The 27,764-nt window shown below is 47.2% G+C and overlaps 4 protein-coding genes across 4 annotated transcripts in view; 2 read left to right on the forward strand and 2 right to left on the reverse strand.

The window, feature by feature from the left end:
- LOC135815596 (uncharacterized) overlaps positions 1-2,474 on the forward strand; it is a 19,565-nt gene extending 17,091 nt beyond the window's left edge. The window contains exon 7 of the mRNA XM_065328911.1: positions 1,654-2,474. Coding sequence (XP_065184983.1) covers positions 1,654-1,839 — 186 coding nt within the window. The 3' untranslated portion in view covers positions 1,840-2,474. The remainder of the gene's footprint in view (positions 1-1,653) is intronic.
- Positions 1,837-16,004, reverse strand: LOC135815590 (nibrin-like). The gene is made up of 15 exons (XM_065328906.1): positions 15,753-16,004; positions 14,817-14,900; positions 12,745-12,827; positions 12,342-12,475; positions 12,012-12,094; positions 10,764-10,837; positions 10,092-10,334; positions 9,654-9,802; positions 8,934-9,028; positions 7,693-8,218; positions 6,835-7,105; positions 5,374-5,538; positions 4,568-4,696; positions 4,066-4,115; positions 1,837-2,277 (listed from the first exon to the last, which is right to left on the reverse strand). Exons 1-15 carry the CDS (start codon positions 15,775-15,777, stop codon positions 2,226-2,228), a joined length of 2,163 nt encoding a protein of 720 aa, XP_065184978.1. The 5' UTR covers positions 15,778-16,004; the 3' UTR covers positions 1,837-2,225.
- A 93-nt stretch (positions 16,005-16,097) lies between these two features.
- LOC135815597 (protein UXT homolog) lies at positions 16,098-21,905 on the forward strand. The gene is made up of 6 exons (XM_065328912.1): positions 16,098-16,378; positions 17,165-17,246; positions 17,538-17,611; positions 17,711-17,818; positions 18,210-18,273; positions 20,986-21,905. Exons 1-6 carry the CDS (start codon positions 16,305-16,307, stop codon positions 21,046-21,048), a joined length of 465 nt encoding a protein of 154 aa, XP_065184984.1. The 5' UTR covers positions 16,098-16,304; the 3' UTR covers positions 21,049-21,905.
- Positions 21,334-27,707, reverse strand: LOC135815591 (lysine-specific demethylase RSBN1L-like). The gene is made up of 5 exons (XM_065328907.1): positions 27,450-27,707; positions 25,690-26,370; positions 25,146-25,328; positions 24,624-24,735; positions 21,334-23,269 (listed from the first exon to the last, which is right to left on the reverse strand). The coding sequence occupies exons 2-5, from the start codon at positions 26,358-26,360 to the stop codon at positions 22,268-22,270; spliced, it is 1,968 nt and encodes a 655-aa protein (XP_065184979.1). The 5' UTR covers positions 26,361-26,370; positions 27,450-27,707; the 3' UTR covers positions 21,334-22,267.
- Between the last annotated feature and the right edge of the window lie 57 nt (positions 27,708-27,764).

Here is a 27,764-nt window from a genome sequence, read left to right on the forward strand (position 1 = left end):
TTGTTAGCTGCTGTATTTCTACCTGAAACCATATTAGCTACATGTATATAAGTGTGTGTTTTAGTTATTACATTTTTATGTGACGGCGTTCCACTGATGACAGTCACAAGAAAACGTTATGGAACTTGACTTTCTTCATTTTTGCTGTTGTTATGAGTGCACAATTTATCTTATTTATTGCCATTCGAGTATTCGTTCGAAAATTTCAAACGAGCGAGTATTCGAAATTTTGCACTCGATCGTTTTATTTTTATTTTATTTATTTATTTTTTAGTATTGGCATTGTATTTTCAAAAACTTTTGTTGTACTGCTGGTCCACTGGTACATGGTATGCATGCGTTATGCATGGTTTTAAGTCAGTATTTTAAGACTTGGACGATGCGATCACCACGGCAAGTAACGTTCTGAGATATGAAAGTACTGATGAAAATCGTTACTTTACACTCTGTACAAGACGTTGGCGAATTTTGTTCTATGTTCACAGATAATTTCTTCCGAATTGGTCGAGAACTCGGAAATCTAGTGCTTTTGAATTTTGATAAAATACTCGAAATAATCGGATACTCAGATCGAATATTATGAACGAGTGATCGATTGGTCAAAATAGATACTCGTTTCACCCCTAAAAAATAGAAATCTGATGTCAACTTACTACTCCCTGGCCGTTTTGACGTCATCACTTTCAAGCCCTATTAATTATTTGGGGGGGGGGGGGGGTGTTACAAATAGGTGTTCGAGACTTTACATACAGTAGAGCCGTGCGCCCAAGAAAGTTGTTTCCAAGGGGTTAGCCTGGGATGTTCTTATTTTTTCAGCAATCTGGCTGCGTTCTTATAGCACGTTCTTAGAAACAATCCGTACTGGATCGTAATGTATCCTACAAGCTGCCAGAAAACCAACACCGCCGTTCTTAGCTTTAGGCTGTGGCGTTCTTAGAATTTCAGGCTGGACGTTCTTGGGCTCCACGTTCTTCAGCGCGCGGCTCTACTGTACTGCGTGAACTTCAACTCCGGAGAGTTGTATCCTCAAATCGTGTATATAGCGTATAATATTCGGAAGGCGTTGTGCAACTCAACTCTCCAACAATAGTCTTCACAGTTACAGTGTACCATGTATGGTATACATTTAGTTTAATTTCATGAATGCACAATTAGTTACTACAATGTAGTACTACAGTTGTGGCAAGTGAAATCCGACACTTGGCATAAGGGACTGCACTATGCAGTCTGCAGCCCTGCATACGTACTACATGTGTTACATACACCTTTATCTGTCTGATGACAAACTCGTACTCATCACAGTCAAGCTTCACAGTCAAGGCTCAAAAGGTGCTGGCAAAATTAAAAAATGAATGAGGATTGGATACCAATACTCCTTATGTGTACCATGTTTGTGAACTGTGTGTATCTACGCTGTGACCTTCCGATCTGTTTGGGATGCGTACGGCTCTATTGTACAAATTAGGTGCAGTGCATTACATAATTGGGGTCCATTTGTGGCGCGGTCCCCTATGGCAAGTGTCGGATTTCACTTGCCAGAACTGTAGTACGTTATGTATTTACAAAGACCAACAACTATCCTCCATTCAATCCATTCCATCTCACACAGTTTGCTTGCCGTTGTGCTGTTTCGTTTTCTTGTAATGTGCGCAGCAAGTGCATGCGTTCGTCGAGTCCTGTGGGTATCCGCCGTCGCGGTATTCAGTGTTCACGCTGCGTCCTCGTCAGCTTGTAGCTGTGGATGAGAACACCCTGGTCAGCACGCTGGACCCGGGAAGGGGACTCAACCTCGTCGTCGAGGAGCGCGACGACGAGGAGAACACCGAGGCAGAGGAGTGAAGTTTGTTTAGATTCCACAGCCAAAAAATCTCAGTTGTGGCAATGGGTTAAAAATGATGGAATTAGTGTAGACACAGCGACTTGAGCAAAAATATGAAATTACTATCACCAGTGCTAGTTTGTTAGAATGATGTAGGGAACAATGGCTGGCTCTTCAGCTAATGTGGATTTCATGTGGTAGCAAACTAGGTAGATCTTACGTTATTCACAACACCTTGTGCCAAATATTCATTGTCTTGAAATTTCGTATGCTTTTTATACTTCAATGTGTATTTCAAGTATTTTAACTCACCAAACAAAAGAAACACACCAAAGTATTTATATAAACTCTCATGGCTGATGCTGGTGATCATTCTGATGCTGCTGCTATCTCTATGGCTGATGCTCTATCTGCGCCCACGCCGCTGTTGCTGCTGCTTGCCTTTCACAGAATCACTCCTGCATAGGCACAAACATGCAGTCATTATTTTGAACATAGCAGTTTCTTTCGTTTCAGTATTACAGATTACTCTGGTAGAACATGCTTTTACTCACCGTACTTATATCATGGCAAAGCTCATCTATTTATTCTAAGTGTAATAGGAGTTCGTTGGTATAAGCTGCAAGGAATGGGGCCGGCTCCCTTCACACACACATTGCTGATGAGGGAATTTTGTTACTTGTTGCGCATGTGTGGTGGTATGCAAGCAGAAGTAGGAAATATGAAAAATAGCCATTGCGAGGACATAATGTGGCTCATGCACACAGCACACAGCACACGTACATGCTCCATTGCAGGCGCTAAGGCCTGCGTTCCCTGACTCGTTTCCAGTATTTTCCGGAGTATATTATAAAGCTCCCTACTTGGAAGAACAGTCGTTTACCAGGAGCCGCAGTCCTCTGTCCCATCGCTCACATCTTCCTACACTACAACTGGAGAAAATTGATTTTAGGCTTACCTTCCCCTTTAATTTGATCATCGGAGGAGCATAAGCCGCATCCCCTTTTTTTTGTGGTGAATTTCGAGTGTTCAAAGTGCGACTTACACTTCGAAGTACTCTGGAAAATACGGTACGTCTACGTCTACGATGAAAACCCCAAAACGGGTGGCCATGTCTGATAAGAAGTCATGGCGACCCGAGGAAGCAATGGAAGACTATGATGAACTCCCTACTTGGAAGAACAGTCATTTACCTGGAACTGCAGTACTCAGTCCCATCGCTCACATCTTCCTTCGCCAGCATTGTCGTGCGTGACAATCGTAGAACCAGTCTGACTGCGGTTAGCGATAGTGATGCAGATAGTTGTAATAGCACCATGCCGTCTGAACCACCTTTCTCCGCGCAAACACGCTCAGAAATGGAGCTACCGTATGGGCCAATGCCTGAGTAATCTCTTGTTGCATTTGAGCCTGTCCCAGCAGAAAGTATACGTCTTCACCTGAAACGTCTAAGTAGTCACAAAGCCTGCGGCCCTGACAACATTCCTGCAGCAATCTACAAACGCCTCTCAGTGCAGTTATCTCCTAGTCTCGCTCATTTTTTTACTCTTTCCTTCACATCTGGCACGTTCCCCTCCTTATACAAGATTGCTATTTGCTAAGGTACGGCCAATCCTCAAGCGCGGAGATCCGTCTGACCCTGGTAATTATCGTCCCATCTCCCTGCTGCCCATTGCTTCCAAACTGCTAGAGCGGTGTGTGTAGGAGCAGCTCATGACCTGCTTATGCGATGACTCTGATGCACTTTTTTTGTAGGTGCACACATACCTACATAGTTGTTTATCCAGGGGCCCATGTCACGAAATTTTGCAGCTACACTAGCCTCTTTTGCGATCGCTGATTCTGCAAGGTACATTCCCCACAAAATTTCCAACGATTTTGCGAAAAATGCCAGAATTCGTGGCAAACGTCAAATTGCGGAATTTGGTCAAGGTCGAGAGATCACAGATTTCTGTGGGGACAGGTATGTGCGCGTGCTGGTGTGTGTGTGTGTGTGTGTGTGTGTGTGTGTGTTTGCCTTTCCTGGGTATGTCTAGAGGTGTACAACAGTATACAATGCAATGTACACATCTGACTGTCTCAGCCAATGCTGCAGCATTAAGGGCAGTGGTGAACAACTATAATGATGAGCATTCCCTTCACTACACCCAAGAAACACACGACCACACCCAAGAAACACACGCTTTTACACTAAGCCCCATCGAGTCAGATTTGCTCATCTGCCTACTTGTACTGACACCACTTACCGGAAAAGCTCAGCTGCAAATTCATCCTGCCGTCGCATCTCAGCATTGGCCTGTAATGCATCACACACACAACAACCGAGGGTAAATATTCGGGATCCGGGGTACACTGAAGCTGTAGCATAATCAAGCCATGATGTCTCAAATCCATTTCATGCTCTGCTATTATTCGCATATCCGGGCATGGCGTGTAGGCTACCTTGCCAATCCGGATATGGTAGGGTATTTTCGAATTCAATTTTGATTTTACTTCATCAAAATGAACAGGCACCGGTGCCGTCTCACTTGACCATTGGCCTGGCTCCAACAGATGACGAAATGTTTCCATAGAACATGAATGCGTGCTTGCAAGGTTTCACCGTAGTGGTATTTTTTGGGTCCGCTGCAGTTATTATCACCATATTTTCCAGAGGCGTCCACAGTGTCACCCTAGTACATTACGTTGCAGTGCAGTGCAGTGCAGTGCAGTGCAGTGCAGTGCTGCTATTCCGGGCTGTACACCTACCTCCTGTTCTTGCATGAGAAACTCGTCCAGTTCGCGGAAAGCACTCGTGTGCACAAACAGCTCTTCGCCGCCGATGATGCGGGGCATTCTGGCGTGCATCGGCGGCAGAGTGCCTGTTAGCGGCCACATCTAATACACAACCATATGCGTACAGACACACGTACAGACACACAAACAGACACACAAACAGACACAAACACATACATGCACACACACACACACACACACAAACACATACATGCACACACACACACACACAAACACATACATGCACACACACACACACACACACACACACACACACACACACACACACACACACACACACACACACACACAACGCATACATGCACACACACACACACACACACACACACACACACAAACACATACATGCACACACACACACACACACACACAAACACATACATGCACACACACATACACACACAAACACATACATGCACACACGCACGCACAGCAAAGTGTCTCAATCGAGTCAAGCACTTGACACAAGCTGAGGCAGCAGCCTGCTCACAACATGTTCCACAGCCAGCTGCAGAAGTGTACTCATGTACCAGCTATTCTCAATTTTCAGACACTGCAGTCGTTGATATGCCAGGGAAAACAAGTACATCAACATCGAAGAGAGGTGAACGTCTTTCTGGCAAAGTACAAGTATGAATGTCCTAGGCATGAATTCCAGTGGGAAGAGTCTCCATCTCTCTGGACACCTACAGAAGCCCCAATCAAACAGAGAGAGAAACAGGTACACCATGCACAGGTAAATTTAACACTCTTCATACCTTTCTGAATTTCTTGAAGTTGATAGCACGACCAGCAGCGGCAGCAGCTGTGGAGTCGTTGTGTTCATTGCTACGGACTGTAGTCTTGCGGCTCACCAGAGATGCCGTGTGCGTCAGCATGAGGTTCTTCGGCAGGTCATCGTGGACTTCGATCTGTGCTGTGAACTGACGGGCAAAACACGGCCACAACACAAGAAAGAAGCAAATCCGCAAACACTCAAACCTTGTTTATCCGGGCGGTCCGGGACCGGGCACTGCCCGTAACTTTGAAATGCCCGCAACTCCGAATCACATGCATTTTGATGGGGAAAGGCCATAGATACGGCACGTGACGTCACTATTTCCACATAAAGGTTACAGAAGAGTAGTAACATTCCCCTGAAACTCGCCCAAATGGTGCCCGGTAAACCAAAGTGCCCGTAACTTCGGTGTCCGGATAACCAAAGTGTAAGTGTACAAGGAAACCTCACTTAACTGTCAGCATTCAGGACAAGACATACTTTTCCTGGTGCATTCCGGGGGGGGGGGGGGGGGGGGGGGTACTTCGCTAAGGACTGCAGTCATTTGGTCGAGGATACAAAGCACACAGGCTCTGAAGTACGGATTGCATGACTATGGAGGTATGCTAAGCTTCGCTGCATCACCGTAAAAGACGTTGAGACAATATAGGTGGCTACATAACAACACTCATACTGAGTGCCAGTAACTTGTGCATCACGGGACAAGGCGGAGAACACGATCTGCTGCAGAGGCCACAAAACAAGTTAATGACGTAAATGGGCCATGCAGTTCTCAACCTGGGCATAGAGCTGGCAACTGGGGCAAAGCGATGCGCTGACGACATAAGTCAATGCAATGCTGCACCAGGGAGCAGAACGTCACGGTGCTGAAAAAATAACAACTGAAGTGTTGGTTGCTCCCAACATTGGAGCTCGCACCCCCCAGTGTTTACTGCCCAGTCCAGTGTTCACTACCCAGTCCAATGTTTACTACCCAGTCCATTGTTCACTGTACAGTCCAATGTTCACCACCCAGTCCAATGTTCACTACCCAGTCCAGTGTTCACTACCCAGTCCAATGTTTACTACCCAGTCCATTGTTCACTGTACAGTCCAATGTTCACTACCCAGTCCAATGTTCACTACTCAGTCCAATGTTCACTACCCAGTCCAGTGTTCACTACTCAGTCCAGTGTTCACTACTCAGTCCAGTGTTCACTGCCCAGCGTCGGAGTCAGATTTCATTCCACTTGCAAAGTGTGTCATGCACCCAGGGGCGTTGGACACGGTACGGGCACTACGGTATTGACCGTACCACTGTTTGCCCCAGGTACCCTGTAAATCAATAAAATACACCTTCCGACACCCCTGTGCACCTCTAACAGTAACACACATCACAATACAAGAGTGTGAGATGTGCAAGTGGACTACAGCCACAATACTACAGAATAATGATGCTCACCTTGGAAGTGCGATCCCCACCGCCCACATACGATGCCTGCGACTGGGAAAGGCCATAGCCAGGCTGAGCGGCGGCTGTGCTTGCACTACCCTCGACCTTCGGCTTCGTGTCTCCGGCACTGGGCTGAGCAGGTGGAGGTGAGGACGACAACGATTCGGGACTGACGTCACGTGTTCGCCGAGAACGCACTGCACGTACGGGCGAGGACGGTCGGGCTCGCTTGCTCTTCGGCTCGTTGTCCGGGCTGTCTTGGACTGTTGAGCGATGTGAGCTGCATAATAACACAGTAGCAACAGTAGGGCAGACAAGACGAAAATGAACACACCTGTGACCATGGTGACACTGGAAGTATGATCGGACACCAGCACCACATGGTCTGAATATGCCCGATAGTGACTGACACAAGCAAACCGTTTATGGAAGTAGAGCAGCATAATATTATAAGCAGGAGTCCACACATCAGTCAAATATACACAGAGGAACATACGTGGAAAAAGTACACAAATACACACACATGCATGTACACACACAAGTCCACACATGAACACACACAAGTACATGAACGCAATTGCCAAAGGTAGCAATCACAGGCCTATTTTACAAATAAAGTCTTGCAGCTACATCACATGCACATGACATATGAGTAACCAACAACAACAAAAAACTATAAATATGTGTAAACCAGGAAGCGCTATGACAGTATGGTTGCAAAACCAATGGTCCAGCCTTGCCCTTCCTCAAAACCCTTGCAATTGGTCTAACCATACCGGTCCCCATGTTGAAATTGCGCCAGGGTTACTAGCTTTGCAAAACCAGCCTCGCCCTAACTCAAAACCCTGGCAACTGTTGTACACTTACCGTTTCCCATGTTGAAACGGCGTCGGGGTTGCTGGCTCGGGTTTTACAGCCACGTTGTCATGCCGACTTGTGCCTGGCTTTACTGGTGTTGCTACTTTGCATGGTGATGACACTGGCGATGGGACGGGGGAAGTTTTTGCGACATCCTCTTGTTTCCTTGGCGAGCGCTGCTGCACATTGTGGGTTGCAACCGTGTCTATCCGTGGCTGTGCTGCAGGTTTCGACATGGTAGCTGATGTCGCAGACACATTCGCCTTGCTTTCAACTGCTTTAGTTTTGAGTCTGCCGCCAGCTGCAGTGTCCGTTGCAACCGTCGTGGGAACCTGCGACGTGATTCTATCCTGCGACAGGCTTGGCTGTTGGTCGGCAACTACGGGCCGCGGCATGGCCAGTGATTGGGATGGCGGTGGCAAGGCTGTTGTTCCCATGGCTGCTGTGGTTGCTAACGACTGCGAAGCAGAGACCCTGCTTGTCTGCCGCACTGCCTGGCTATTGCCGCGGTGCGATTGAGAATACTGAGAGTTCACTGTAACAGGAACAACACCCACACACACATCACCACCATCGCCACCGCCAACAACAACGCTTACATCAACATCTACTTGCACAGCACCAACAAGATAACTCTAGACACTCAGCTACAAAAGGACCTAGACAACACAAGTGCTTTAGTGACTTGAAACAATCCACCACAAATCAGCACAGACAACAAGGGAAAATAACAGGGAGATCCTAACTCATGCTTGGATAGTGTCAAGGTTCAGACAATGCCACAACACAGGAGCACTGGAAGCCACACTACCTACCCTGTCCCAGAGCACAAAGCCGAAGCGCCACTACTGAAGGTTATGAGCGACAACCATTACAATGTACAGTCAGACCTCGCATAACCGCACACGTCCGTTTTCCACAAAAAATATATTCGGATAGACGAGGGAACCGGATAATCGAACGCACATACCGTATGTATGCATGACATATGCTGTAAATCGGTAACCAATGATTTTCTTCCGGATGGCGAGGGATCCGGATAAGTGAGGTCTGACTGTACAATGACCAACCTTTCATGTGAGAATCAGAACCGCTCAACGGCACATATCAACAATGAGAGTCACCAATACCAACCATCCTACATGTGCATGGCTCGGCAGTGGAACATAGCATTACAGGAGCAGCTTAGAACAGCACATGCAAAGCACCGGCACACATAGATAACGTCATACACATAGATAACGGCATACCGGTCGGAGGTGCCTTGGGGTTGGCGTACGACTGCACTTTGTTGTAAACCAGAGCAAAGCCCAGCTCGGAGCTCTCTACACCACGCAGGCCATGCCTGTCAACAAGACAAACAGACCACGTAGCAGAAAAACAACAGACAGCCAAGCAGTTAGCTTCAGTACAGTCGTATGTGTCATACGGCCACCCACGATGTAAGCATTAGCGGCCAATTACAGGACATATAGATCATCTCTAATGGCGGACATTACGAACCGACCCACCTGACACATGTATACCGTAATTCCGCGCATATAAGCCCATGGGCTTATATGTGAAACAATGCAGTTTGGGGATAAAATATCCAGTAAAACATGTTCGTATTTTAGCCCATGGGCCAATATTCGAATTTTGAAGGTTCACGAAAAAGTACAAGTCCGTGCTCATAGTGGGTCTACCATACTCTACTGGTAAACTGCACTGACCTGCTGTACCATGGTAGGAAGAGTCAGTATTGTGAAAAAATTCTACTTGACGCGAGAGTTGCATTTGTGTCTGTTTATTAGCCCATGGGCTTATAAACGGAGGTGGGCTTATATCTGGATATAGGCCCGTGGGCTTATATGCGCGGAATTACGGTATACTATATACGCCCAATAGTTGACCCTAGGGAAGCCAGCGTGGATTTCCTTTCCATACACAACTGCGCTACTTTCAAGTGAATGCACGTGGGAAAGACTTACTGCTCAAGAAAGTTGCTAACTTCAAGTCCCCATGCTTCCTTAGTGCGAGGCAGCAACACACAGGCATTATCCGCAACCAGCACGCTCAGGTTTCCATCTGCTGGTTTTGACTTCATGAGAATGGCCTTACCACCAGCCAAATGAACTGCCTGCATGACAGAGCGGAAAGAGACCAATACAAGCCAATAATCGGCTGAATAAACCTGGTCAACTAACAAGCTCTCCGTTTCAAAGCCAGCAGCCAAAACACGTCGTAACAAATTGAGTGCTGCTGTACACTTCCCATGACCAATTACACCCACCCACACCCACACGCATACACACCCACACCCACACATGCATACACATACACACCCACACACACACGCACACATACCTACATGCACACCACACCACACCCACACTTACAAGTACAACAAGTGCAAATATCAGGCTCACCTGTTTCAGCTCAGCGTACTGGCGCTCGGTCAGAAAGAAGAACGTTTTGTCCTTGAACAGCGTTCGGCGGGAGTACTTGACGGCAAACGCTACCTTGTCTAGATCTTTCAAGCTCTCATCCGACACACTGGGAAGGTAATCAGTCGGGTTAGGGCAGCGCTGGCAATTCTCAGCACAGCTATCGAACGTCTGGAAATACTCCGGTACTACAATGGGCTTGCAGGCAGCCAGTGCCTCCACCACCTGCACACAACGAAGCATGTTAGCAAGAGCAGCAGAGAGTACGCGAACAATCAATGCTGTGCAGAGCACTGGCAAAGCACTACAGGCACAATCAAGATACAAGCACAATCTAGGAATCAAACACCTTTGCTTACGTGGGACCGGGGTCGTCACTGGCATCAGTACTACACTACTAGTATCCACTTCGGCAGGAGTACATTCGCACTGCAGCCTGCTATAATGTACGGAGAGTTACTAAAAGAAACAAATGGAGGGGAGACAAGGGAGATAGGTGATGGGAGAGAGAGAGAAGAGAGAGAGAGAGAGAGAGAGAGAGAGAGAGAGAGAGAGAGAGAGAGAGAGAGAGAGAGAGAGAGAGAGAGAGAGAGACAGACAGAGAGGGAGAGAGAGAGAGAGAGAGAGAGAGAAAGAGAGAGAGAGATCATCTACCTTGATGGTGACCGTCACCCCGCTCATAATGAGAAAGTCGCACATTGGTGACCAGCGCGGTACACTACGTCCACCTGCAACGAGAGTATACAGAGTACATGATAAAACAGCACACTGTACAATACACATCCACACACCCACACACAAGTACAGCATGGATTCAGCGCTGGTGATACAAATCATTACTTTGAAGTAGTTATATACAATACAAAGCAAATGTCTACCAACTAAAATATACTCTACAACACAAGGCACGACAGCTCATAAAGCGGGGAGGGAAGCAGGTCAAATGATAGCCTTCGGGTCTACCACCAGTTTAAGGTTGGTATGGCCCCAGCGTACACAGCAACGTTTTTGAGAATTTAAACCACCTCTGGAAAGGGCTGGCGAGGCAAACCACCCCTAAGAAGGAAAAAGGAAGCTATTAAAGCATTATTATATTTCCCAACCCAATAGGGTATATGTCTGATAGAGTCAAAGGAACTGTACTGAAGACTCAACGCCCTATGTATGGCATTGAACTAAAGTAACTAAAAAGCATCAAAATCTCAAACAACATCACAGATAAGCAGTGTAAGCGTCTAAGGAGAAGATGCCTTGCAGGCCTTGAATCTGTCCAAACAGCAGTACTACATGCGGTTGTGACCGCAGCAAAGTAATGAGGACACTGAGAGAGGAAGGCGAATACTCGAGCATATACAGTACACACATACATGTACACAGAGGGTGCGAGCACCAGTGCCAAGAGTTAACATGTCACCAGTCGCACTACGGCACGGGGCAGTACTGCTACATGTATTGAGCATCAGCAGTGTTGCAGTCGCACATGTTAGTGACAGCTTACAGCTGTCAAGCACACAATAAGTGAAAGCCTGAAAGGTGAGAACTTTCAAGCACAGATGAACCTTTGGCACAATGCGTGCTACATGTAGTGCTGTAAGTCAGCGCAAAGTAACCAACAGAAGCGATAGTAAATCAGACAGACAAGCAGAACCCTCGCAGTCACGTGGTGTAGAGCACGGGCGCACCTAACACCACTGCTGCGAGCAGTCACATGTGCAGGCGCGTGCCCCGTATGGGTTCCTGGGTGCCTGGAACCCCCTTTTTTCGCTAAAAATGCAGGATTTTGCTTCATTTTTTGAAAATTTTCCCGGGGAGGCCCCCGGAACCTCCCCCCCCCCCCCCTTGAAGGGCACGGGCGCACGCGCCTGATGTGCACAGTGCATCAAGTTCAACATGAACACATACCTAAGCCAGCAACTGCCTTTGTCACTGCCGCCTTTGCCTCCCCAGTCATGTTGGATGTTGTCACGATCATAGACTGTTGTACTCTAAACGACAGCAAGACGGGACAAGGCAATATGTTTAGAAACAGAAAGGCACGGAAGCAATAAATAGGGGAAGTAAATTGAGCTATTCACATCCAGCAGTAACAAGCAATCAATCCTTTTAGAATTAATCCAGTACTTGATAAAAGGAGATGAATGAGGTCGGCCAGAGAGCGCATGTAGTGGAGATGGAACTAATCAATTAATTAATCCAATAGGGTACAAAGAGACACCAGGCACCGGAACAGACCTGAAAAGGTTCTTGACCATGCCAAACTTGATGAGTGACCCATCAGCAACATGGGTGGGTGTCTTGCGTGGTATACGCACATCATCCACAAACGTGCCGAACTTAGAGTGATCCACAAGTAAAATATGGGCAGGCTGCGACAACAGACAACACACGGGCATCAAGAAACAGAGAAGACAATGGCATGTCCTGACGTTGGTAACTAACTTTTAAAAGGCCGGTCAGCCTAAAGACCACGAACACAATGTCATTGTTATGTCATCTGTACATACTTTCTGGACAACACGGGACAGGAATGGTGCAATAGGAGAAATTAAACTGAACATGCATGTGCTTGTGAGAGAGATTGTGTGTGTGTGTGTGTGTGTGTGCGCGTGTGAGAAGGAGGAGGTTCAAGCCTCACCTTATCGCCGACCTGAGCGACTACATTGACGGTGGCATGCAGTCTGCTGATACTCTGATCACCCTGCAGCAGAATGCTGGCATCTGCATTGACAACACACACATACCAGACAGTACATGTACACATCATTACTGTAGCAGGGCCGTAGCAGGCGGTCCGGAAGGTCCGGCAACTGCCGGACCAATATTCGGCCAAAAAAAAAAAAAAAAAAAAAAAAAAAAAAGGGGGGGGAGCTCACCCATGTGAGCAGCTCAGGATGTCCACCCATGATGATGATGATGTGTGCAATAAGTAGTATAGAGGTATTACATAGTAGTGCCAGCAAGAGTTATGGACTCTTGGTGCCGGTAGTAGACCTACATTGTACATGTGTAGCGGGCCGCAGTCTCTCGGAGGCAAAAATACAAGGGTCTCAGTGAACACACTGTAACTGGCAATTGAAATGTACTGGAAACGAAATTAACTGATTGGCAACTAAATTAACTAACTGGCTATAAAAGAATCGTGAGCAGCAGCTTTGATACAAAGGTAGACTCCGTACGCTAATGTACGGGGATACGCTAACGTATGGGGATACAGTACGAGGATATGCTATACTCTAAACACTAAACGCTATACGCTTTGAAGTCACCAGCGTGCCAACGCTACACCTCCCCTCTCAAATACAATCACGTCCTCGTGATTCGAATACTACATGTAGGTGATAGCTGGACATCAACAACTGGCTGCTATTTAGAAAAAAACTGGCGGCATGCATGGTCGCGTCGCAATAAACTCGACGATAAGAGATAGGCAGAATGGATGACTTGCATAATATAATACAGGTATGGAGTCGTGAACAATATAGTAGATCGCGAATTGCTGGGAGAGCGTCAACCGGAGTATGGCAGATAATATCGGAAATGATAACGTTTGGAATAGACAGAAGAATGACTGATAAACAAATCATAAAGTAGAAGCACACCAGGTTCACACGCTACACATGTCATCAGGAATCATGATGACCCTGTTGAAGGTCATGAGGACAGTCTTGCCCGTGAATGTTCCCACTCTGTACTTCCTGAAACGTGTTCGGATTCTTTTCTTCCTCCAATTCTTTCTAGATAGGGTTTGTACCAAAGATAGTCCATTGCAATACCCTTTCTCCTCCTCCAAAGGTGCATTTTGGTTCATTTATCACATGCATTTAGATACTGTTGCTATGCCTTCACACTTCCAGGCTTCAACAAGTTCTGTTTGGACGGACACAACATGCTGATGCCCTTTTCCTGACTCATGCAGAACGTCCTTCTTCCTTTTCTCGCCCTTTGTCACTCTGCATGGTCACGATTACATGCATGTACCTGTCCATTGTACAATGTATGTACATGTTTGTTTGTTTGTTTTTGGCGGGGTAACGGCCTCTTTTACGGGCAAGATAAAGTCATGTACAATTGTACATGTACCGGCATATGTATGAGTATGGGGGGGGGGGGGGGGGGGGGAGGGGAGCATCAAAGTCGGATCTTGCCGGACCAACCTAAATGGGGCTGCTACGGGCCTGTGTAGGTTACTGGCATCATCAGTCCATGTACAGCTGCGCTCCGTGAAATCCCACCCAAAATGCAAAACTGTCACCCTGGACCAGTTCCACTAACGTTATATCACTGTATTTGCAGTTTTGCACATGTGTATGTCCAGCTGTATTCGTACCGCTTCCAGGGTGTCAAGAGCCGTGCAAGTATTAGTTGAGGGCGTCAAATATACACTTTGGGTCGGAGTATACAGAGCCCAACTGTACATGTTCACTCATAGTCTCATGCACAAATTCATGCTTTGCACACACATACACACACACACACAAAAACCTTGTAGCAACAAGTAGAGCCGAGCAGACATGATCAATACGACAACACTCAAACAGACCAACACACATACACAAGTATGAACTTCGAAGGCATGGACTGATGAAATAGCACATGTATGTTGCAGAAGATAGACCAGCTAGGCTGGCCAAAAGGATCGCTTACTGCTACCACCACACTAGCAACATACAGCAGGTCATGACATAGATCACTGGACAGCGTACATACCTCGTCGTCCAATGGTGTACTGCTTGCCAACCAGTAACGGTACTCTGCTAGGCACAGACTCGGCAGCTGCTTCATCAACAGTATCTAAGCAGGGTAACGGCAGACCATATTGACCAGAACACAATGTTTATGGCAGGGGTGTGGAAATCTGCTTTGTAGTAGTGTTGTGGAATACTGTGAAGTGGAGTGAAGTTCATTTGTCTGTTCTTGCATGACTGTTCATTTCTCTCCCATTCGTCGCGGCTAGTGCTCCCGCCCTAGGCTGTGTTAGCAAGCAAAGTCACCATGCTGGAAGGGGCCATGGCGGAGAATGAGAAGAGCTAACCCAGTGAATGTTTCCTGGCAACTTGTCTTGGGAGCCAAGAAGGAAATATCGATGGCAAAGCACTGTGTGAAACAATAGCTCGTGCTGCATTTCCGAAATTGCCAGCGCGTTCATGGAACCAACTGCTTATAGCGGTCAGAGTGAGACGGTAAGATTTTTCCACCTCGAAGGTCTTCTTTTCCCTGTAGCCATTCCTGCTTGTTGGTCACATGCACTGCTTTCAAAGTCAGTGGGTGCGTACATGTATGCGGATGGAGGCCATAAAATTATGTAAAGGACGCTGTACTTATACCGGACATGTTACTAGTGCACTACGTGTGAGCGTGCTTTTAACATGTACACATTGTTCACACACCCTACCTCTGATATAATGACAGTATGCAAAATTTGAATAACTCGTTTATGGTCTACAATCTTGTATTTTTACTGGAACAGTATCAGGCAATCTAAAAAAATAATGATCCTGTGCCATCATTTACAATGATTGAATTGTATCATAACTGCCAGTATTCAAGGCACAGCGGGCGCACGGGTCAAGCATGAAGAAATGTCTATCTCACACTGTGAGTGTCACGGCAAGGAGCTAATTCTGTTATCAGGAATATGCTTACCCAGTTCTTGGTTGAGAAACCACATTGCAAACTGTGTCAATATTTCGTCAGCGGTGCTACAATGCTCGCGCGGGTTCTTTACAAACACTCCACAACAAGCACACTGCCAGTTCTGAGTACTATTCCTTGGCTTTATTTCGTCTTAGCAACTAACTGAAGTTCCTTGGGCTTCAATCAACCCACTCTGCTGCTGTGTTTTCTGTCCTCTTCGAAAGTCATGTTTTTGTTTCTCTTAGATCTTCTCGACACTTGAATAAATCGGGACTCCCGCGGAGTTTACCCCACTTACACGTGAACATTATTATTTTAAAAAATATTCAAAAATTTCTGAAGATGTAGCTCGGATCGGATCGGATATGATTTCCCTGATTTGAAGAAAAGTTTGATTGGCCAGATCAAGTGAATAATCTAAATGAGAAGTGAAATATTGTGCTCTTGATCTTGCTACCATTGTATCGTGGTAGCTAGCAGTTTTCTTGCTTGCAGCCCATGTTTTGGTCGCTTCTGTCACTGATAATTGATATAATTGCTGCTTACTAATAATCGGAAGCCATGGGAGACGATGTGCAAGAGAAAGTTCGAAAATACGAAGAATTTTTGAACGAACGTCTGAAACGAGACCTTCAGTGAGTATATCGGTAACAATATTCTAGGCTGAGAGTTTCACTGATCATGCAGTGGAGATTCCCAGATGCCCTTTGTTGATAGAGGATGGTCGGGTGAAGAGATGGAACGTTCTTTGCTTACTAGTGCTGATAGTGGCACTCTCATTTTCTTCAACTATTTTACAAAACTTTCTGATCTTCGTGTTTGGCCATGACAGTCCTGTACTGTTCCCAAGTGTGGCACTCTCATTTTCTTCAACTATTTTACAAAACTTTCTGATCTTCGTGTTTGGCCATGACAGTCCAGTACTGTTCCCAAGTCCTATGCATAGTCATGCACTATCAGCTGCATGGAGTTTTAGCATCTAGGGAGACATCATGAGACCATAGCACCTGAAACGATGCTCGCGTCTCCCCACATGTGGAGGTTCTACGTGAATAGTGGTCTATGCAGTGAGCAAGCTCGTTTGAGGCCGTGGCCTGCTCACCCCAGGAGTGACTGGAACGGCCGGCCTGGTAGCGAACCCTCGCCATTTCACGTTCCACTCACCCTATGCCGTCCCTAGATATGACTTCCTGGTTATCAGTTATGAGTAACACTCCTATTGTAATGCAGTTGTGCAGTACACAGCGCAAGCAGCAATTCAATGTTGTGTACTGAAGTAAATTATCTCTATTGACAGACTGTTTCCTAATATCTCCGTCAAAAGTGCTCTTCAATTTCAGTTCTTTCTGCAGCACTATTTGTTGCTTGCCGCTTGTTCTGTGATCACAAAGCTAGGCTATGTTGTACTTATTTTTCATCAGGAAAGTATTGGCTGCCCGTGAAGCCGTGTATGCAGACATAGCCGACTACCTGCTGCTCAAATCAACGATTGAACAACTGAAGGTGCGTGTTTAGTTTGGTTTTTAACTAGTGTGTGTTGTGTGTGTGTGTGAGAGAGAGAGTGTGTGTTGTGTGTGTTCACGCGCGCGTGTGTGTGTGTGTGTGTGTGTGTGCGTGCGTGTTTTCATGTGTGAATGTTCCAACTTCTATTGTCGGAGTGTTAAATCTATTGGTCTCAATCTTGCTAATTGCAGTTACAGGTGTCTTACTTGCAGTGTAATGATGTCACTTCACTTCAAAACCGTCCATTTCTTATGAACGTCTTTTTCTTCCTGATGTGCACATGCTGTACAGGTCGCAGAGCTGCCCAAAGGAGAGCTACGTACGAAGGTCGATCTGGGATGTAACTTCTACGTGCAAGCAAAAGTGTAAGACTTGAGTGAGTGGCTGCACTTGTACTGCACATACGACGTAGCATGTGTGCTGGTTTCCACACGAAAACTGCTTCATCTTTCCTTCTGCTGCAGGCCAGATCCGAAGAAGGTATGCGTCGCAGTGGGCTTTGGCTTCTTCGTGGAATGCAGTCTAGATGAAGCCCTTGGCATCATCGAGAAGCGAGTAGCGCTGCTTAACAAGTATGTGCTTGGTATCAACTCCACTGTGAAGTGCAGACTGGTGTGGCCATGATTGCTCTGCTTGTCATCCGATCTTTTTCTGGTGGTCTCGTGTATGTGTGCTTTCGCTTTTCGGTGGGTGTGCATCCAGTGCTCCTACAGATTTGCGTGTTTCTCTTGTGATGCGTGTACATGGTGTGCGCATGTGTGTGGGTGTGCGTGTGTGTGTGTGTGTGTGTGTGTGAGAGAGAGAGAGAGAGACAGACAGACAGACAGAGCGATGTGATGTGATTGAGGATGTGTTCTTTCATTAAATTATACTAGGAGTATAGGCAGCCGCATTGGCATTACTACTATAACTAGGTCGTTGCAATGTAACTCACTGTGCTCTCGAACTTTTTATCGTGTGCAGGAAAAGTGAACAGTTGACCGAGGATTCGTCAAAGATCAAGGCGAATATTCGTGTTGTTCTAGAGGTAAGGATTCGGGTTACTACAGTACTCCAGTAGTGAGGTTTAGTTCCCACGTAACGGAAACGCGTACGTGGGTGATCCACGTAAAGTTGATGAAGGACACCCACGTTGCAATGTTGTGTTTAGTCACACGGAACAAACAAAAGCATGAACCGAAAGCCCCAAACCTGGTCAAAGACGAAGCTACCCGGGCCTAAGAAGCTCCTCCAATATTTTGATTTCGTGCTTCGGAAACTTCTTCAGCTGAGCACCCTCACAGCTCGCACAATGCGCTCCATTCTGATTTTCACCCACGTTCTGGCGGAACGTGGGTGAGCCTCCATACACGGTATGTCGTGAACCTGAAAACGTCTGTACGTGGGTCACTGAGTATCACGTGGTACACACACGTAAAGTACCCACGGATTACGTGGGGCTAAACCTCCCTACTATCTCACCCTCTGTGGCACTGGATCTGATATTTAGTATTATTCCCGTAGCTATGCAGAAGACGTTACTTCAGTAACGTCTGGCGCTAGCCAGGGTCCACACAGCTTTAATTCCCGTAGCTATGCAGAAGACGTTACTTCAGTAACGTCTGGCGCTAGCCAGGGTCCACACAGCTTTAATTTGGTATTTGTTTGTTTGTGTGTTTGTTTGTTTGTTTGTTTGTGTCACGCCTGGCGCTATCCCGTATCTGTCCCGTATCTGTGACTACAAAGGCTCTACAGGATTGTACATAACAGCTGTCCACAATATTTGCGGGCTCCTGTATCTGTCCCGTACCGTACCAATATTCGTCGTATTATGCATACGACTCCCTGATGTAGAGTGGGATTTGGAAAGAAATAGGGAGACGAGGAGGAAATTAAATTAGAATAGACGCCGATAAGGTGATAGGATGCGTCAGCATAAACATACTTTGGAAGAGAGATCCCGTCGTCTCCAAAATAAGCGTGAACGAGCGATTCAGTGCCGGTCACAGGAAACGTCGGAAGAGAGATCCCGTCGACTCCAGAACGCCCGTGGTCGGTAGAGTCCGGCGGTACCAGGCAACGTCAGGACAGACATCCCGTTGAGTCCAGAACGCCCGTGATCGGCAGAGTCTAAGCCGGTCCCAGGAAACGTCAGGATAGACATCCCGTCGAGTCCAGAACGCCGTGATCGGCAGAGTCTAAGCCGGTCCCAGTAAACGTCAGGACAGACATCCCGTCGACGCGCAGAAAAACAAAATCTGCAGCCTCTTTTGCCGTCGAACAGGATACGTATTTATATAGGAGACTGTAAAGTTATGTAATGTCCAAATTTCGACGTGAGCAGCAGGTCACTCGCGTTGATTTTTTCGACGTGCGAGCCAAATAACGCGAGCTGAACTTTCGCGTCGCAGACATCCCGTCGACGCGCAGAAAAACTAAATCTGCAGCCTCTTTTGCCGTCGGACAGGATACGTATTTTAGGAGACTGTAAAGTTATGTAATGTGCTCCTCAGGCAACCATGCATTCGGCGTCGTCATTGGCTCAACAGGTCAATGTAGATGTATTACTACAAAAAGGCCAGAAAATCCGATTCCTGTATTAAAATCAACTAATGTTCGCTGGCGATTTAATTTCGCTGATTTCGCCGCTTGGTACCAACCGTACAAAGTAAATCGCAGGCCAACGTTTGTCATATAGGCAAATGATGCATGATTGAGCAATGGATGCATGTGAGAGCAAAAATACCGATCGATTTCAAATTTGACGTGAAACTGCGCGTCACGTCGGAAATAACGTGCATCTTAACCTCTCTAATCGAGAGGTTTCTATTTCTCATCGGCCAAAATTTGTTGATTTACAATATAAGGAGATAAAAATAAAAGAAGGAGCAAAAGAAAAGTAGATGATTATTAGAGAAACAACAATCCGCAATAAATTCTGCAAATACTTTTGCCTAACTCATAATATTCAAACCGATTGAAACGTTTTTGCAATACAGTGATGTGGCCAATGAACGGAAAAAGACAATTCCATCAGTTCTTATAACATGTACGATGAGCTAGGCAAAAAAGCATAAAAGCATAGCGTAGGGCCCTGAGCTTCCAAGCTCTCTCGTTTACCCTGGATGCACAGTGATGAAGTGTGTATGAACCTGTAGGACGAAATGGGTGCTACAATCAGCGGAGAACCCACTTCGTTCAGAAAACGTGTATGACTAATACCGTAAAGTACCGCCAGAGCGCCCCACCATCTCATCCTTTCGGGGTCGTATTGTGGAGGTGGTCTGCTGTCTGTAGGTCATACGACATGAACCTTGTACACATATAGCACGTTTTGCAGTCAATCCGTACCTTCGAGCGGACACAAGCTCCACACAAAAACCTGCCAAGTGTGACCTTAGTACACTAAGCTTCTTACATCGTACAAACTTCGTTGCACTCTGCCATACGATTTTCCTTTCTCTGGCTGTAAATTCAAGGTGGGGCGCTCTCGCGAGACGGGGCGCTCTGGCGGTACTTTACGGTAATAATTATTGTGTTGGCTTTTTCACCTGAAGTGTTGCTGCTATGAGAGTCGAAAAGTAGGTTTTCTGTGCTGGTGCTTCAAATCAGTCTACAGTGCCGTCAGTGATGCCAACCGTCCCAGGATCATAAACGCTGTGCTCTGGTGCGCGAGAGAGACTTGGATAATGAGTGCTGTTGTTTCTTAGTGTCTGACTACCTATGCATGTCTGAATGTGTTGCCTGTCTGTTGGTACAGGGACTTGGTGAGCTGCAGTTTGGACAAGGCAGTGCCACATCCAACGTAGCAACAGATGCATAGCGACTAGCAATCTTGCATCAAGGCGCCATGAACAGCGTTGCCTCTGCAGTAATTGTACAGCAGATGGTGAACAAATGTCCCTTCCAAGTACAAGTGCGCCGTCGCCTCGAGATCAGTGCCACACCGTCGCCATGCCGACCAGCTCAGCTCCACCGATACTGATAGTCGGCAACACGTGGCTAGCATACCAGCAGATACAAGTGCAAGTTCCCTTCTAGCCTCCACGGCATCATGCAGCCGGCCACAGTCTTCCCATGCAACACGCACAGTCACTGACACGTCTGGTACGGTGTTTCAGGGAATGATTTTTACAAGAGGCAAACTAGAATGGGAACCAGCGAAGTGGCAGAATAATAAGACTTCACTTTGAGTACGCTCAGAGAGGCGTGATTCAAAGAATTGTAAAGGCAGGAGAAACTAAGCAATCGAGAGTGCACAGACATGACTCATTACAGGAAAAACCAGACGCAAGCTGCTGCTCGCGTGACAACCTACTGCTAATATCTGTGTACGCTGCTGCTCGCATGGCAACCTACTGCTAATTGTGTACAACGAGTACTATTGGACAAAATTCTAGAGCAAAAGACTAAGCTTTCTGTAGACAATAGAATTGGCCTGAGTGTGGGGAGTGTGTATTTGATGATGATCATGATGCTGCTGCTGCTGAAATCTTGATTATATATTGTGGCCGCTAGACGCGAGGTCATTCTTTCATAATCATATGATGCTGCTCTCTGGTATGTCGGCATATTGCTAACCGGCTATGTTTGGCAGAAAGCGCTTTTCCAGTACTCGTACTCTTTGAACATGCAAAAGAACTACATGTAGAAGACGGGAGCAAGTGCTGTGCTCTTGAATACGTGTGCCTTTGGGAATTCTCGGTAACATGAGATGTGTGATATCGTGGATATAATAAGTGTGCTAGGAGGCCAGCTTGGTAGTGAATACTTTTTTATAATCTATGTGAGCTGCTAGCAAGCATACTTTGCCATCTCTCGTTGTTCTCTTGCTCGACTCTGGATGGGTCTCAAGTGCAGTGGCTACATAGTTACGTGGATGCATGCAGGACGCACAGTGTAATGGCGCATAGCGTTATGGCAGTGAGTGGCAGTCACATGCACTATCACTGGTTACTTACGCCAGGTCAGGCTGCCGCAACTGCGATAAGGTAGATGGCTGACCACTGGACTGGCGGCACTCTCATCAATATGGGCAATGGTCAAGAGTGTGGTGCAGCAGCTCGCATGGCAGTGTAAGCCGGATGCACGAATAACGGTTTGCAATCCTCAACAAGCTGCTCGGCGGAAACCGCAGCTGCGGCATAGAATGAGTGACTGGTAGTGACTGTTGTGTTGTCCTCTGTCTCCCGTTTCACGCTGGTAGTTGTGAATACGTCTGGGGTCTCATTAGCGGCCGGGGAATCGGATTCCGAAGTGGATTGAGGAGAAGCGACATCTTCAAAACACTCCATACCATGACTCACCTTGCTGCATTGTCTTGCTGCTGCTGCTGCTGCTGCTGCTGATGATGATGTGGTTGGTACCGCTGCCACAACCGTCAAAGGTTGTTGTTGATCGCCGGGTGACTGACTGCCAAGTGGACTTCCATCACTACACGGTGAAGTCGAATGATCAGATGTCAACAGCTCACTCGCCGCCGGTGCAGTATGCTGTCCATTCGCACCACTGCCATTACCATTGCTGGAGCGCTTCTGGTCCAGCAGCTTGCCACCATTGCTGGAGCGCTCTGGATCCAGCACTTTGCCACTGCCAAGGCCGTCTTTATTCGCTGCTGGAGCTGGAGACACTGCAGTCACCGCTGCTGATTCTTCTTGATCATCGACGGACGCCTCCTGCTGGGATGCTTTGCGCCTTGCTTGGTTCGCGTTACGCTTCCGTTTCCGCCGGACAAGACCAGGTGACTGTGTAGCACTGCTTGGTGAATCAGAGGTGGTGGCAGGTGGAACGGGTGAGGAAGGAGCCATGGTGGAGCCGTTCAGCAGAGAGGGGATCAGGTCTAAATGCGGCTTGTTGGCGTAGCCCAAGTAACGCAGATGCCACGCTATACTTGTACACGCCGCCATGGTCTGAAACTGATGGATGACGTTGCGCGGTATGAAGTAGATGTCATTGGCATGCAACTGGATACGCGCGTACCGCAGACTTGGCCCCAGAGCTCGGTGCATGGCATTGAGTTTGCCCTGGCACACCCATATTGTACACTGCGAAAACACAAGCACATACCCACGCATACATACACAAGTGCACAAGCACACACACTTGTACTTTTCCAAAAAAAAATGCTCACCACCAATACTGGTCACGTGGGTCTCCCTGGGAGAGGGGAGAGAGATTCAAAAGGAATCTTGGAAAGATGACTCAATTGGCTATTGAACCACCCAATGGCCAACAGCTTGCAAGGCTGAAGAATTGACCGCCACTATTCAGCCTGGTCTACACCACACAGCTATGAAGTGGCTTTTTCTGGCCAGTGAATCCCTACTTTTTGGTCTTTTCATTTGGACACACACACACACACACACGCAAAAGCACACACACACACCTCACCTCAGACATGCCAATCGCGGAAGCGATGATAGCGAACAGCTATGTTAGACATAGCAACTTGTGCTGGGATTACACCATTCAACAGCTTGCAAGGCTGATGAATTGACCGCCACTATTTTTAGCCTGGTATCCACCACACAGCTGTTTGAAGTGACTTTTTCTGGCCAGTGAATCCCTATTTTTCATTTTTCCATTTTTTTCTACACACACACCACACCACATACTCCGGCATACACTGGCTGTTGGTAACAACCCAGGAGAATGAAAGAAAAGTCAGGAAGAGTCCGAGAAAGAGAAGAAAGATGTGTGCGACCATAATCGTCGGGAATTGAACCCGCAACCTCTCGATGAAATCGACTGCACATACCACTGCACCATATGGGACACACACACACACACACACACCGTCCATTCCACTGCCACCTCGTGGATCTTCTTCTCCAGGTCATTATGCCATGAGTGAAACCACACAGTGAATCACAATATGCACAGGTGCAAATTCGGAATAACTACACTTTTACAAACTCACGCATTGCCAGAAATCGGTCGCGTGGGTCTACAGTCCATTCATAAAAAAGGTGGAGTTCTACCTTTTTTCTGCAATCCCCGATGGAATCCTCTTCCAAATATGTTTCTGAAGTCTTCTTCTCCAAAAAGCAAGTCCTAACAAGAATATATATCGGATGCCAGGTTTTGCCCCAAAAGGACTGAATTGGGAAAACCCTCAAAATCCAGGCCATTTGACCTCGCCTGCAACAGTGCATTGTGCGGTTCGAACCCCAGTCCAGGTACCCTTCTTGGATCCTTTTTCAAATTTCAAATTTCGCAGCACTGCACAGTCTGTGTATGACGAAATCACGGAAAATCGCCAAATACGGGAGCTCGCCAGAGCCAGGGCCCATCTTTCTATGAATGGACTGTAACCCGGGAGAGGGGAAAGGAGAATCATCAGGAACTTGGGAAAGACACCCATGACACCATGCACACGCTCACCCAAGGTGAACTCACCTGTGAAGCTGGTGGCTCAAACACATCGATCGATAACTCTTTTGCCACGCTGGTAAATGACGAGGCCGAGAATGCTATCACGTCCTTGACCACCAGTTTCTCTGGAGCTGGTCTACATTGCAAGCATCAGCAGAGGATATGACATACACAGTGCAAAAAATATAACCATGAGCAAGTCCTCAAAAGCATATCAAACATTCAGAGGCCGAGCGATAGCCAACATCAGCCTGAGAGCAAAAATCTTAGGGACTTTGCTGTAAATATAGCGGAACCTGCCATTTGATGGTGCATTTCCGTGCCTTGTTGATCACACCACTTGGGCAGCAGTACATCTCCACAGAACTACTGCCCAAGTACAGACCCCCACCACCACCACACGCGATGAACGAGGAAACCATCCCCTAACCAAAGTGAACAGATAGACTTTTCAATAACTATTTCCTCTGCCGCCGCCGCTGTATTGTGTGTGGGTGGGTGTGTGCGTGCGTATATGCACGATAAGTACATGGACAACACACTTACTTCCCACGTCGGGTTACTGCTTTCAAGACGCCAACAGCACAGGTGGTGTGTCGCCCGATGCCACCATCACCCCCGTCCTCAGCCACCTGATCAGCATGGCAGTAAGTACGATCTTCAAACAGTGTCTCTCGGGTGCCCCTCTGCTTCTGACTGTACAGGTCTGCCAATGCCCCAGTGGATTTCCTGCACAGGTCAAAGGCATACCGGCATGTGAACACGGCGCACAGCATAGACACCATGCACAATACACATTGCACACACTGTTGCGTCATAGCTGCATCCCCGAGGTTCAGCACTACGTCTGCAGCTGTGACCTGGATTTCTTCAAATGTGTATTGCTGTTGAATTACCTCATACACAGGTACACACCACATATATCCACATCCAGGCAGAGGAGAGAGAGCAAGAGAGAGAGAGAGAGAGAGAGAGAGAGAGAGAGAGAGAGAGAGAGAGAGAGAGAGAGAGAGAGAGAGAGAGAGAGAGAGAGAGAGAGAGAGAGAGAGAGCACTAGATGTGGGATTCGATGGTGGCAACGAACTCTAACCTTATCCGCTTCGCAGCAGGCTGATCCGTCGGATGGTCACTAGAGATCATTTGCTCACCAGGTCGAACCCACAAGATGGGGCCATCGTTACTGTCACGCTGTGACCCCAGTTTTAATTTGGACAGGCGGCCCCAAGGCATGGTTGCTTGGAGAAAGGGACTCTCCTCCAGACGCTCCAGCATCTCAGGGAAGTAGCCACCTACCTCTTCACTGACAGTACCTACAAGACTAATGTGATTCAGCGGACCAGCTCCTGAGCAATTGCCACAGAGCGACTTCTGCACACTTTCATAGTACTCCTCTAGTGTTGTTGTAGATGTGGACTTGGATAACAGCTTGCGAACCTGACCGACAACCTGCGGATGGTCCTTTGCCAAGTGGAGGAACGGATCAGGAAGACACTCGGCAGCGCCGCGCACAATAGCCATCACATGACGTGGCTGGCCAGTCTTGGCATCGGTGGAGAACGCCTCGTCGAAATACTCATTGAGAACCCGCTCTCGTGCCTCCTTGTCAGGCAGCTTGCAGAAGTCCCCGTTGTCCAGCACCACGTACGTTGCGCCGCCCGCAGGGCATGCTTCAATGCGCACCTTTCCACCAGCCGGTGTGTGTCCGTTTCCATCCCTCCTGGGAGCGTGCGTCTCATCATTGTGGGTCTGTGCATGCTCCATGCTTGGCCAGCTATAAGCAAAAACAAAACACCACCAGGGAGCAAAGCATGCCCTACATTACTAGACATAAAGCGTGCCGCCAGTTAGATAGATGTCACATAGGATACATCAAAATCAGGTGGCAAGGTGGAGCGGACACTGTGGAGGTCAGTGTTTCTGACCGATGCCGTGCCAACCAAATACGATACTAGTCGGAGACACGATCGATAGACTTAGTATTGCATTTAGAGAGCTGATAGCAATGCAGTGCAGACTACTAGTACTAGTAGATTCTACTGTTGAAGTGGATTTAAATTTTCCAATCTGGACGACCACCACACACTGTCACCCAACACGGACACTACTAGTACTAGTATACATGATCAGTCTGCATGCCACACCAGACAGCAGAATGGATTCACCGACACGTGATTTGACTCCCAAAAAGCATCTACTTCAATTGTCATAAATCAGTTCAAATACATGACACAATCTGGTCAATGGAGCGCTTGAGCCATCACCACAGCCTGAGCAAACCTAAACTAAAGACATAACGCAACGGTAATACTTGTCTTCGGACACATGTATCTTATCACACGAGCTTGCAGGATTCAACGTAAACATATCAGACAAAAACATAACATTGCAACTGATACGATAATTAATTATTTCACTGTGCATAGTCCACTTCGAATGACACACAAGCTAACAGGGTAAGCTGTACTTCTCACCTATTCTATCAGCATTTTTTTGACCACGCAAGAAACAATCAACGGACATGATTATGATGAGGAGGAGGACCGAGCCCACATTCGTTGTGTTGAGTAAAACTCAATTTCATTGAACCAAAGCCAAAGGGCAAAATCACAATTTCCACTGGACAAATAGACGAAACAGTGGATGGCAGATGAGAGCTAATACATATCTGGATAGAGGCTAGGCATGGACATTCACACAAACGCATTCCACATTTCGTTCTGGAAATAATTGCTCGGCGAGACTTCAAACTCAAAGACACTCAATAGGTTTTCAGGGTTCTCAAGGTACGCAAATACGGCAGTAGGCTCTCAACAAATTGAACGTCCACAATACAAAAAGCTATTCTCTCACCGGTTGGTTGCCGTCGAATATCCTTGTCGGCCAAACACTAGAAATACCTGAGTCGCCCGACCCTTGCCGAAGACGTCGTTGTCAGACGATCGAATAGATAGCAGTCCACCTTCCCCCCAATGGGATGCACACTGTGTGGTGAGTATGATGAGTCTCTATGACTATGAGTCGACACAAGGACTACTGACTGTACTGAACGAACTTTGACTTTGCCGTTGAACAATGCACCACATGCTGGGCGTAGAATCTACACATGGCACGACACACATCGCGTTCACATTCTACGCGCGCGCCATGCGCCAGATCAGAGTAGAG

The sequence above is a fragment of the Sycon ciliatum genome, chromosome 4, assembly GCF_964019385.1.
Source record: "Sycon ciliatum chromosome 4, ocSycCili1.1, whole genome shotgun sequence".
Lineage (NCBI taxonomy): Eukaryota > Metazoa > Porifera > Calcarea > Leucosolenida > Sycettidae > Sycon > Sycon ciliatum.